Here is a 13,023-nt window from a genome sequence, read left to right on the forward strand (position 1 = left end):
CCATCTTCTGTTAAAATGTGACAGTTATTCTGTGATTTAAGATATTCTGTAGTAAGGGGTATCGATATCGATAACAACAGCAAAAGATCAATAGCCGCCTACTACGGGGAGCACGGATGATTTAGCAGTCTATGGCGGTCTTCACATTGGATGCGAATTCGTACGTCGCTACTGTGCAAGCGGGACATCGCTATATATACGCATAGTGCTGTCACGTTCATACACCGGAGCGACGAGTAAATTCGCATCAGTGTGATAACGGAGTATGTCAGCGTATGTATGTTGGTACGAGTACGAGTAGAGACTGTGCGGAAAGAGAAGAGTCGTGGAATGTACGGGGCATGGGGCCCAATACATTTCACACGACTCTTCTCTTTCCAAACAGACTATATATACTAACGACGTCACGGTGGAACACAAGATACAAACATTTGTATCGCATGTTTCACCGTGGCGTCAATACTACTAAACCGATTTTGTTGAATGGGATCAGTGGAATGCCAATCGATTTGATTTTATCAAGCGAGAGACAGGTTAGGTTTTTAACCAACTTTTAAAAAGAAGGTTTTTTATGAATAAGAATTTTTAACTTTAATAATGTTCTTATTATTTCAAATAGCCCTGTCGCTATAAGCTCTACAGCAAGATGGATCGTGTATAAAGCCCTAAATTGTGTAGTTTGTATAGTTTGTGCATTCGTGTATCGCATTCAGAACTCCGACATGCGAGCTTCCGTTTACCTTTGCAGCGTGGATTGGCCGGGGTAACTAGAATTTGGAAAACAAATGCCATTATTTAGTTCTACATTATTCTTCAATCAATACGGTTCAAATGAGTCAATGTATTCATGTTTTGTTTCTGAATTGTCAACTTTGTCAGTAGAAAAAGGCGTGAAATTAAAAATTATATAGAATATCGATCTTTTGGGCCTACCTTATTCAGACGCCTTTTTCGACTAGCAAATCTGTTATATGATCAAGTGTGCTTTGTAGACTGTATGTGTCTGTAACGCTCAAGAGCAATGGAAACCGGTCACTTTGACGTCTCTGTACAAAGGGATGCGTTTTCATTGCTATTGCGTGTTGATCCGGCTCGAAGGACCATATATTATGGCACGTTTTATAATACACTTGCGTGAGAGAGAGAGCACAATATTTACTAATGAGCAGTTGCTTGACGTTTCAATTAATACAGTCAAGTTTATTGCTTGTTAAAACAGCCAAAGATTATTTATCAATTTAAAAGCGCCTAGAAGTTTATGACATTTCAGAAAAACAAAGAAATTAAAATATATGCCCTTCATTCATTGTTATTACTATGCCATTTGGTCCTAAAAGAATGGTGGCATGGCTCATTATACAAATCCAAGCTACTTTTACGTTTAGGTCACGGTATTTGTATAAAATTACTTGCCTACTAAGAATTCCACATTACACGTTATGTGTGCTATTTATTTATTATTAAGGTCAGACTTATGACTAAGTTAACTCGCAACAGTTAATGTATTCAGAAAAACTACACACGATTATAAAATTACCCGTTATCATTGCCATACCGCTTTGGCAGTAGTTCATTTGGCAAAATGTAGACAGTCCTATTGTGTATCATATTCACTTAAACCGATAAATATTGAATCACATCACTAATCGGAAACGTTATCATTTTGCAAGCACTAGTTGACGTTTTGATTTTTTTAAATGCGCGCGAATGGTGATGCCACATGTGTCATTGCGTTTTATTATTGCAAGTGTTTTTATTTTTTTCCAAGATGGCGCCCATGGCGCGGGCGGGGTGTTCGCCGTTCAAAGGCGGACTGCTTGCCCGATTTCTTTAAGGGTTGTATCGAGTACCAAGTTACGTATAGTCTCGCGTGCCACTCGAGATTATAACTAGTCGAGACTTTGCATTAACCACTTTCTTTGCGGGTGAATTAAAAAGAAATTTTGTTGTATACGTCCGATGGAAATATAGTTGATTATTTAAATTATATGCTTTATATGGTCGTTAAGAATAACAAAGTAGTTTCTACGTAATATGAAGTTAGGTTTTAATTGCTTTTATTAAGGGTCTTCGACATGGTCTGCCAGACACTTGGACTGACATTTAAATTGTATATAGATCAGATCAAGATTATGACTCACACTTACAAAGGAGATAACGAACAATAAGGCCAATAAGGGCGTACAGTTGTAATCTTTTAATGAGTTCGTCAAATTAAAAACATAAAATAGATTTTCAAATCACATACATAACGGAAATGGTCCTTCGAACCATGAACAGACGTGTAAGTTGGCATGGTAAATTAGCGACAATAAAACCCGAACAAACGGTCTAGCACCGTTAAAACGTTGGCAAATTTTTATTATGTGGGTAGTGTTATGCTGCGTGACGTTGATTAGTCGGTCAATTATGATTGGTGTAACTGATCCTTAATACTTAAGACATAGACTACATTGCCAAAGATATATTTTTTTAATTAATTTCCTAAAAGGAGTAAGACAAATGTTCTATGCGCACCCGTACAATACATAGTGCCAATTAAGAAGATATGATGACCAGAAGGACATGATGTCATGATCCTCAGTACGGCTCAGTATTGAGGGGCCGACTGAAGAAGAAGACCTATTAAAAGTGGGTGAAGCTGCGGCCACGACTAGTATTATAGTGGGTGATTTTGGGGTCCAGATCCTGAGTGTGAAAATATGTTAAGATGATCATATTAAACAAATTTCCACCTACCCACAAAATCGCGATTTTGATAGCCCAACCTGTGCAAGTGTTAAGTAAACGGTATAATTGAATAGAAGTTTGACGTTTAAAACAACACTTGCACTGTCTGGGCTGTCAAAATCGCTGCCAACTTATCTTGGTCGGACTCTAAGAATACGTATGGGCGCATAATGGGTATATTTTTCCCGCTATTTTCATATCGGTCCCTTCGGTGTCGGTGCAAATCTTATTCAGTAAGTATTATGTATTTTTCATGTCACTATGATGTTACTATAAATGTTGTATTGACTTGTAAAAGAGCCCTTGAGACCTACTTGCAGAATAAATTTTTGAATTTTGAATTTGAATTTTGAGTATACAATACCTTTTGTTAAAATAATTAGGCTATCATTACACCGGTGCACAAAGGCGGTGATAAACATAATATTAAGCTTTATCGACCAATTTCGAAACTTTGCGTATTCGCTAAGGTTTTCGAAAAAATTGTAACGAATGAAATGACTGCTGTGGTCTCTCGACACATTTCTGTGCATCAACATGGTTTTTTCAAAGGTAGAAGCGTCGACACTAACCTAGTCACCTATACCGACCATATTATTAATGCTTTGGATGCCGGTTATCAAGTGGACGCCGTGTATACCGATTTCTCTAAATGCTTCGATAAAATAGATCATTCAATTTTACTTCAGAAGCTTTTCAGGATCGGTATACACGGTGACCTCTTTAGGTGGTTAAAGTCTTACATTAGTAATAGAAGTCAGGCGGTTGCACTCAAGGGTCATAGGTCGAAGTTTCTACCCGTTCCCTCAGGGGTTCCCCAGGGCTCTCACCTGGGGCCTTTTCTATTTGTCCTATATGTAAATGATATTGATACTATCTTTCAGTCTTCATCCCACATACTTTATGCAGACGACACAAAAATATATAAGACTATTAGGAATTATGATGATTGTGTTGCGTTACAATCCGATTTGTCACAATTTGAGGACTATTGTCAGCGAAATCACTTAATTCTAAACGCTGAGAAATGCTACACTATCACATTTTCCCGTAAACATAATCCTATAACTTTCGATTATAAGTTAGCTGGTGGCAGTGTCTCACGGGTGTCGTCGATCCGAGATTTAGGGATTACTCTGGATGCTAAACTCTCCTTTGTTGAACACATAGATAATATTGTGGCGAGAGCATATAAAAAATTAGGAATGATTTTGCGTTTAAGTAAACCATTCAAAAGTACATTCACGTTAAAAGTTTTGTATTACTCTTTCGTCCGTAGTATTTTGGAGTTTGGCAGTGTTGTTTGGAGCCCACATTTTGGCATTCATAAATCACGACTTGAAAGGATTCAGAAAAATTTTTGTATGTCCCTTGATTACAGAACCGGCCGCTATAACTGTGATTATTTTTCGTCAGCAGCTAAACATAGTCTCCCTCCATTGGAGAAAAGAAGAGCATATCTAGATGTTTTATTTTTATTTAAAATTATTAGAAATCACATAGATTCTAACCTTTTATTAGATAGCGTTTCCTTCAAAATCTCTCGTTTCCACTCACGTTCTAAACCCACATTTTCTATTTCCTCCTGTGGCACACAGTATGCTAAAAACTCTTTCTTTAGGCGCACTTGTTATTTGTATAATGAATCTCTTAACGATATAGATATTTTTGTTCATAGTTTGTCCGTGTTCAAGAACAAAGTTCGGCAAATTTTGTTTTCTAGAAATTGATCAATTTGGTTCCAGTCATATTTTTCATACTTTTGTATGTTTTCTTAACTTACTTGCATGTAGCACACAACTAAACCGGTAATTTATAATTGCGTAATTTACATTTCCATGTAATAGTTTTCTTAGTAATGTAGGAAACTTTAGGCCTATTTTTAGTTCATTTACTTTAGACATATTTGTAAAAGGCTGTTTGTTTTCTAAATAAAAAAAAAAAAAAAAAAAAAAAAAAAAACAATACGTATATCTTAATACATTTCTGACATGCTCGATCATGTCTCCAAAATCGACCGATTATGACGACCGATTTGGCCTCGTGGGTAGCCTGCCTACGAAGCTGATGGTCCCGGGTTCAAATCCTGGTAAGTGCATTTATTTGTGTGATGAGCATGGATATTTGTTCCTGAGTCATGGGTGTTTTCTATGTATTTAAGTATTTATAAATATCTATATATTATATATATCGTTGTCTAAGTACCCTCAACACAAGCCTTATTATTGAGCTTACTGTGGGACTTAGTCAATTTATGTAATAAATTCCTATAAAAAAAAGACCTAGTATCTATAGGTAGTCTATAAAAGATGACCAAACATGGGGCCTAAAGTAGAGCGCGGGAAATCCGGACGAACGGCCTCCATACCCCTACGCAGCGGAAATTGATAATATATTAGCACAATGGGGCTGAGCGCGATACCGAGAACTTTTACACTATCATTTTTAATCTAATAAGTAATTTGGGTCGATAATTTCCTCGCTAATGTAACTTCAGATCCTCGACATATCGCGAATAAATATAAAAGGTAAAAGAAAATTAGGTACCAGTAATTTTGACACTGTCGGGCCAAATAAATAGAATTCAATTCAATCCAATACAAACATAATAAATCAGCAAACGAAGAAAACATAATAAATGAATACAAAGATTTTGAACAATACAAAGGCATTGATTTGTAGGCTTAAGCGTACTAACTGCAATATCTTATATGATAAAATACCATTTCCGTATTAAACATATAGTTATTTGTGCAACTTTTCACCTCAGTAGTGAGAACATATTAAAGGTAAAACAAAATTCAACATCAAGTAAAGTTTTTATTCCTTTATTCATGGCCTTTACTAAATTGAAAAGCTTCTTTGTTTCACTCCCCGGAGTGAGGAAACTCGTACTTTCGTCACTCCCTGGAGCTGTTGAGGTGAAAACGTTATTTTCTACCACCCATAAAAACCGTATCAAGTGGCAGTTAGAGTCTGACCAAGCTAAGTTGGCAGCGATTTTGGTATCCCAGACGGTGCAAGTGTTATTTTAGACGTGATTTTTTTTTGTTTCACTCAGTGGCAAAATTTGTATAATCCTCGTGCCTTAAAACCCTCGCAATGCTTATGATTCCGCTTTTCGACTGTACGATTCCAATTTTGGAACCTTTCGCTTGCTAGAGTATCAATATCAGTACAAGTGGTTAAACAACAACTTTGTCCCCTTGTAAAACAAATAACTACATATTTCTTTCTTTGTTTCAAGTTAGAAAGAGTTGGATAAAACGTGTTTAATCTATTGTGGTAATATACACAACACACAACAACAACACTACAACAACACAACACAACACCACAACAACACTACAAGTGTTTTCTTACGAATGCGTCAGCCCTGACCATTGGCAGGGCGATATGTAAATGCGTTGCGGTCACGGCACTGCCCCCAACTAACAGCAACTTAACTGATCTTTGGTGGAGCTTATGTCCTCGCAATAAGGTTGAAAAATGGTCAGTTAATTGAGACGGCGGTGGTACAGGAAATACGTAGCGTGGAGACTGACCACGCTAAATTTTCCTGCCGAAAGCTAGATTAAGTATGGCACTTCCATACAATATGTATTTATGCATTAATTGGCTACTTGACAGTTTTTTGTAAATAATGTCAAACGATATTGATTTTCCTGAAGATCAAATGTCTATATACCTAGGACTCATGGCATTTAAGCAACACAAAGGTCAGAAATGAGAGTTAAAGTCTGACGCTCGCACTCGACGATTGAAACGCCTCTAACAAAATTGATTATGAGATGTGACGTCACATTACATAAGTCTGTCCTAAATGTATGGAAGATCAAGGAAATTGCCATTTTGACCCTGAAATATTGCGTTTATGTGTATAGTTGTCATACAATTTATTTTTCAATAAAATTTTCTTTTCTATATTTGAAAAACAAACAAAAAAATATTGAGAATTTGGAGCCTTGTACTTTTTTATAATCTCAATATAATTTTTTAAATTCCACTTTTTTATAATGGATGGCTCATTTTCTAGAATTGCTCCGAACAATTATTAGGGTTGTTGACACAGCTTGACGTCCCTTTGCGTGCACAACTATCTTGAATTTTGACAACCCTAACTCTAACTGCGGTAGTATCATGGTTCCATTTTTATCACTTGTCACTATGCCCTTCACTTTCACACTTACATACTTGTTAGAACGTGACAGGCATGGTGACAAATGATAAAGAGCCGACAATCTTAATCTTAGCCCTACTGGTTTCCTTAGATAGCTGATCTACGAGAAAACGATTGGGATGAAATGTACCTATGCTGCGTGTAGATGTGTAAACAGAAAAAATCCATAACTCAGGAACAAATTGTAATAAGCACACAAATAAATGTCCTCACCAGGATTCGAACACGGGGTCTCCTGCTTCGTAGGCAGGGTCACTAGGTACCGAGCACCGACTATGTCGTTAACTTACAAATTTAATATAAATGTAACTCGTGAAGAATAAGCTCGTAATTTAACGGATTAAATAAAATAAAAAAAACATAATTTATGCCTTATTCGTAGTTCATATTCCTAATATTGCTGTATGATAAAAAATACAAAAAGGTGACGTTTAAGAGGAAAGGAAACGCTTCTCCATACAAACGTAGTCCTCATTTTTCTCTCTGGATATTGACACTAGGGAAAATATTTCTCTATAATTTGATGCATATTAACCATAACTATACCATAATAATATAATAAATTCTTTATTTCGAAGCAAGCAATTCCATAGGTGTTAGTGTACAAATTCTGGACCCGGGTATGTCCTTAAACTACGTCCAAAAGAGAGGTATGGGCAATGTGAATGTCATCTCGCTTTGTGTGGTAGGGCACAGCACAGCAGATGTCATTCCAGATCTAGAGCAGAGCCCAACTGGGGAAGTACCTCCACCTTACAGAAAACCGCAGCCAAATAATACTAGACCCTACTCATAGTGTTGTGTTCCTGCCGGTGAGTAAGGTTGTCAGAGCTCAACGAGGGGGGTGGGGTTAGGGTCGGCAACGCGCATGTAACTCCTCTGGAGTTGCAGGTGTACATAGGCTACGGAGACTGCTTACCATCAGGCAGACCGTATGCTTGTTTGCCACCGACGTAGTATAAAAAAAAAAAAAAAATTCAAAATTAGAATAATTAAAACTATGTTAGTACTTAGACTAAGATAGATCAAAATCAAAACTATAACTAAAACTACGAAGATATTATATACATATATACATACATATATATTTAGCTAATCAATAAGATCCACAGCCACACTCTTCACTTGCCCTATCCCGTAAGCAAGAATCGGGCAATCAAACTTGATAGCAATGACACTCGCGTCAGCAGGGATGCAATCTTTTTTCGCATGATTGCAAGAAACCCATCAGTGCGTTGCGTACCTCGCAAAACATGCCTGACGCGCTACACCTGTTGGGTATAACCCTATGTTTGACTTTTTTATATTTTTAATTATTGTAAAAAACTAGGAGCAAAAAACAGATTTCATAAAAATTTTAATGCTCTTAACTTTCATAATAATTAAAAATTCAAACGTATAGGCATAGCTGTGGTTGATATACAACAAATTGTGTCAAAATACTCAAAATATTGTCAATAATGTTAATATCCAGAGAGGAAAATGAGGACTACGTTTGTATGAAAAAGCGATATCATGCTTTAAAACAGTCTTCACGTTGGACGCGAAGCAGAACTAAGTATCGTTTTTGAGCATGAGCCCTTAGGAAGCTCATCTCATCTAACATTTGTGCACTTGCCGCGAACTAACAATTTAAGTATCTTTTTCCACCTGCACCCTGCACCCGAGCGCAACCACAGACAAATAGCGTAACTCATTTATCAGAGACAGATAAATGATAAAGATTCTCAACCTAACATACAAAATCGCGTAAGACTTATTAATTGGGTAATTGTAGAAATAAAAATCATATGCGTAGTGTTCGGCGACTAGTAAACTAATAATGGTAGAACAAGAACCGATATGAAGTGAAGAAGATGGCAGTATGGGAACACTGCCATTTTTTAACGGCAGAATAATCGTAGTCGGAAAACTCGAAAGTTAAGTTTTGAACCCTACTTTGTATTCACTTAGGACTGTAGTCGTGTATTTAATATACTCTTTACAAAGTAAAATAATTATCTTATTGGCCAAGTTATTACAAAAAATAAAATCAACACTAATTTTGTCCAAAGGCACTGATCCCGATTAATGAGAAGCCACATAACTTAAGTATAATCTAAACCAAGAACCAGAGGGCGCACCGCCATAATAAAAAAAACGAAAATCCTTATATCTCTGTCTTTCCATGTATCCTCTTGCATATTCGAACGACAGAAAGACAGATAACGATTCTCAGATTGCAATGAAATCAGCAGCTATTGGTAAATAAACAAAACCACGAAGTACTCGTAAACTTGTTTCAATTTTTTTTCCAGACTTGTCTTGATTCAGAAGCCGTGAGTTCAAGTCTCACTCTCACTCAAGGCAGTAATTTTTCCACTTTTAAATTTATTCTAAGCTTAATAGCATCGTTTGCAGATGTTTCTGCTTGTTAAAAATTAATTTTGTTTTCAATTTAGCTTAAATGTCTTTACTATTTATTTGTCTCTACCTTGATGAAAACGATAGCCCTCAGACAATAGACCGCACTCTCTGGGGCATTTTCACTAACTTAATAGGCATAGAGAAAACACTCTAGAGGAAGAAAGTTGTCTTTGCGCAATAAAATGTGGAATAATTTGTCTTTAGCTTACTTATGGTTGATTTCCGTGTTCTGTAATACTGTTTAATATGTATCAATTTCAATGCGGTTTGTTTGTTTCTAGATTACGAGGACTGTCCTCAGGGTAGTTGGGTAAAGTCCTAATGGATGTTTGCGAAGAGTGTTAGGCGTGGGTGACGTGGGCCACCGCCTACGGCCTCGCGGTCCGAGGGGCCTCGCGGTTCAAGTATAACTCGGACACAGCGTAAAAATGTTCATTATTTTAGCCTCGTTAAATGTACCTCGCCTACATATAGTTTTGGTCTTGCCCCGCCTCTGGATGTCTGCAGTCAATTAGATAAAGATAAAGATAAAAAATATGTTTATTGCACAAGAAAGGACACAGAAAAAGTATACAGCGGTTGTTTTTAAGAGTTGGTGCATAACTAGATTGACAACAGAATTTCCAGGAGTCCCCGCACTAGACTGTCTGTATCGCGGAAGACCGAATTAGGCTACAGACACTACAGAATAAAGGATGATTCACGATAGAATGGTCCAGGTCTGGGCCGAAGGACTTCGTTTTCTATAAAAGGTGGTCGGTAATCACTAGATGCTTTCTATGGAAAACTAAAGTGTTGGTCGCCTTGGCCCAGACCCGGACCGTTCTAGCACGAGCCATCTTAACAAATTGAGTGCCAGAAACCCACTTTCCAGTACTCGAAACTTTGTGTGACGTAATTAATGGATGACGCTAAGGCAAGGACGGTTATATATAAAAAAGCAAATAAACTCACCCTCCATTGCTGTGTGTCGACTTGTCAGAATCGTTTCCGTCGGCCATCTTGCTCTGCACCGCCATCTTGTTTACCCCCGGAGAAGACAAATTAGAACTCTGCACTTCCACTTCCGGCTCCCCTTTAACCAGCGTCTCGCTCATAGTTTCAACTACCTCATTCGTACTCTGTTTTTTCTCGTTAACAACCATAACTATAGGTTCTATAGTCTTTTTGGCTTCTTCAACTTTTTCTGCTGCTTTAGGCTCTTCGACTGGTGTTATAATACTGTCTACAATCTTAGTCGCTTCAGAGCGAATCTCTGTAACTGCTTTGTCACTTTCTTTTACGATTTCGTCTTTAGCATTTGCTGCTTTAGTTGCAATTTCGTTCTTAGCTTCTTTTATCTCGTCTTTAGTTTTATCTGCTAGGTTCTTAGCCTTGCTTTTAGTTTCTTTTTCAGCTATTGTAGCAGCTGCTAATATATTTTCAGTGGAAACTTCGGGTGTCTTAAGGATATCATCTATCTTTTGTCTCACTCGTTCTACTTGGGGGTTAGTGTAAGGTGGCAGTAAAGGTTTTAATTTGATATTATCATCCATGAAATTTGAACTCTTCTCAGGTTTAGTTGTTTTTGTCGCCTTCTTTTCTTCAGGCTTATCTTCAGTGATTTTGGGTTCCTCTGCGATATCTTTCTCTTTCTCTCTTTCTTTCTCTTCATCTTTAGGGGCTAATGAGTCCTTAGAACTGTGCCTTTCAAAAATACCTTTTTCTCTCGCTTTTTCAAAAGCGGCAGGTAGTTGGTTTGTGACTTTAGTAACAACATCTAATGGCTGAGCAGTTATAGCAGCAGTTGTCATTGAAATAACGCTCTTTTTCGTTAAAAGAACTATTTCACCATTTTCATTTACAATCTTGTCATATTGCGTTTCATTATCTTGACACTTGATGTCATCTTTTTCCGTCGAAGTATTTGCAACGGTTGGTTCAACTTTTGTTTCTTCAACCTTGTCTTTTACTTTATCTTTACTAGCAGATTTAGCTTTTTCAACTTTAGTAGGTTCTTTTTTTGCACTTCTAAGTGTTTCTTCTTTCACAGAGTCTTTCTTTATACCGACTTCATTTAATTTAGGAGTTGATTGAGCTTTAGGTTTGATATCTCTTTTACTCTCCCTTTTAATTAGGGGTGGTTTTTCATTTAGTGTTTTTGTACTAGGTGTTCTGACTAAACTTTTCATACTGTTTGTTCTATTTATAGGTTTTTTCACTTCAGGTTTAGTTACATTAGGTTTCTGAGTCAATCGAGTGCTCGATGTCCTATTCACGGGTTTCGTCTGAGCAGGTTTAGATGGAGGTCTAGAGGAAATAGATACTTTAGTGAGTGGCCGTCTTTTCTCCGGGCTAGGGTCTCTGCTTACAGTTCTGCTAGGCTGTCTAGAATTCAATCTAGACGTAGCAGGAGTATTACCGGCAGTTTTGATTGGTTTCTTGGCTAACGGGGAAGGTTTTGGCGTTTTGGCAGAGCTTGGCTTCAGGTCTTCCGTGGGGCTTTTGTTTGGAGTCCCAACAATGGGCGATAATCGTTTAGCATTGATGAGTCTGTTAGATGGAGGAGGTCCACCCCTTCCGGGGGAAATCGGTGGTTTTCCTTTGACAGTTGGAGCTACATTTAAATGCTGAGTGCTCTTACTCATATTCCTTTTATCATGAGCTCCTCCTCCAATCCTTATCGTCTCATGTATGCTACTTGTACTATTTGACATATACCTCTGACTCCTGTTTAAATTACTTTCAACAGGTTTTCTTGAGTTTGAAAAATCGCGTACAGTCACTGTTCTTTTAGGTGATACTGAGCTTTGTCTCTTAGGGATTTTAGAATGCTGGGGTGATCCATTGTTGGACTGCGGCTGCGATCTCGACACTGCCCGTCTCGACATATGTGTCACAGGTTTAGCATGCTCATCAGTCCCATTAACAAACTCTTTACTTTCAGCAGGTATGTTCTCATAATGAAGAATAGCAACTGGAGAGCTAGATCTGCTCTTCAAATTGATTTTATTAGGCGAACTGCATCTTGAAGTAGTTCTAGAGCCAACAACGCTTCTTATAACTTCAGCACTTGCATTTTTATCCAGAACTCCCATTTCTTTCAATAGGGCTGCTTCTTCTTCTATTCTTTTCTGTTCTGCTTCGGCTTCATGCTTTTCTCTGTTCAGCTCACTTAATTCTCTGACTTCTTCTATGTTTTCTTTGAGGAAGTTGCGGGGGGAGTGCGGCCTGCTGAGAGCGAGAGGGGCGAGGGTGGCGGCGGCCATCTTGTCCGCCTTGGAGAGGGAGTTGGTGCGCCTGCGCGTTGGAGAGCTGGCGCGAGAGTTAGCGCGAGAGTTTGCGCGAGAGTTGACGCGAGAGTTGGCCGCGGAGGTCCGTGGGGTGTTGTGGCGGGAGGTCTCTTCTCTGAAGCCTCGGCCTGAGGAAGAACAGAGACGTTGTAATGATTTATAAATTTCATTGTCCTGTAAAGAAAATACACAGTAATCTCCATACGCTATACATATAAATATAGGCTACAAATCTACATTGAGTAAATAATTTTACTCATGTTATCATTCTTGGATATTCGGTATATCTGTTGAGCTCTAAGTACTGCCTTTCAAGACCGAAAATGAGACTAGCTACCTCCTCTGCCTCCGTTATTTTCTTGGGGCCTAAGATGGTCGCAATTTTACGTCTATCGTCGGGGCTTTGCCTTTCCATGTACCACGTTCGAGAGTGAC

The 13,023-nt window shown here is 38.0% G+C and overlaps 1 protein-coding gene across 4 annotated transcripts in view; it reads right to left on the bottom strand.

Moving 5' to 3' along the window:
* The window catches only part of LOC133531032 (protein stum-like), a 97,344-nt gene that overhangs the window by 12,768 nt on the left and 71,553 nt on the right, over positions 1–13,023 (bottom strand). For 3 of the 4 annotated variants that reach the window (XM_061869112.1, XM_061869113.1, XM_061869115.1), the window contains exons 4-5: positions 10,271–12,716; positions 741–767 (exon numbers count right to left, since the gene is read on the bottom strand). In XM_061869112.1, coding sequence (XP_061725096.1) covers positions 741–767; positions 10,271–12,716 — 2,473 coding nt within the window. The remainder of the gene's footprint in view (positions 1–740; positions 768–10,270; positions 12,717–13,023) is intronic. The other variant, XM_061869114.1, reaches the window with a different exon arrangement.

Source organism: Cydia pomonella, chromosome 24 (genome assembly GCF_033807575.1).
Source record: "Cydia pomonella isolate Wapato2018A chromosome 24, ilCydPomo1, whole genome shotgun sequence".
NCBI lineage: Eukaryota > Metazoa > Arthropoda > Insecta > Lepidoptera > Tortricidae > Cydia > Cydia pomonella.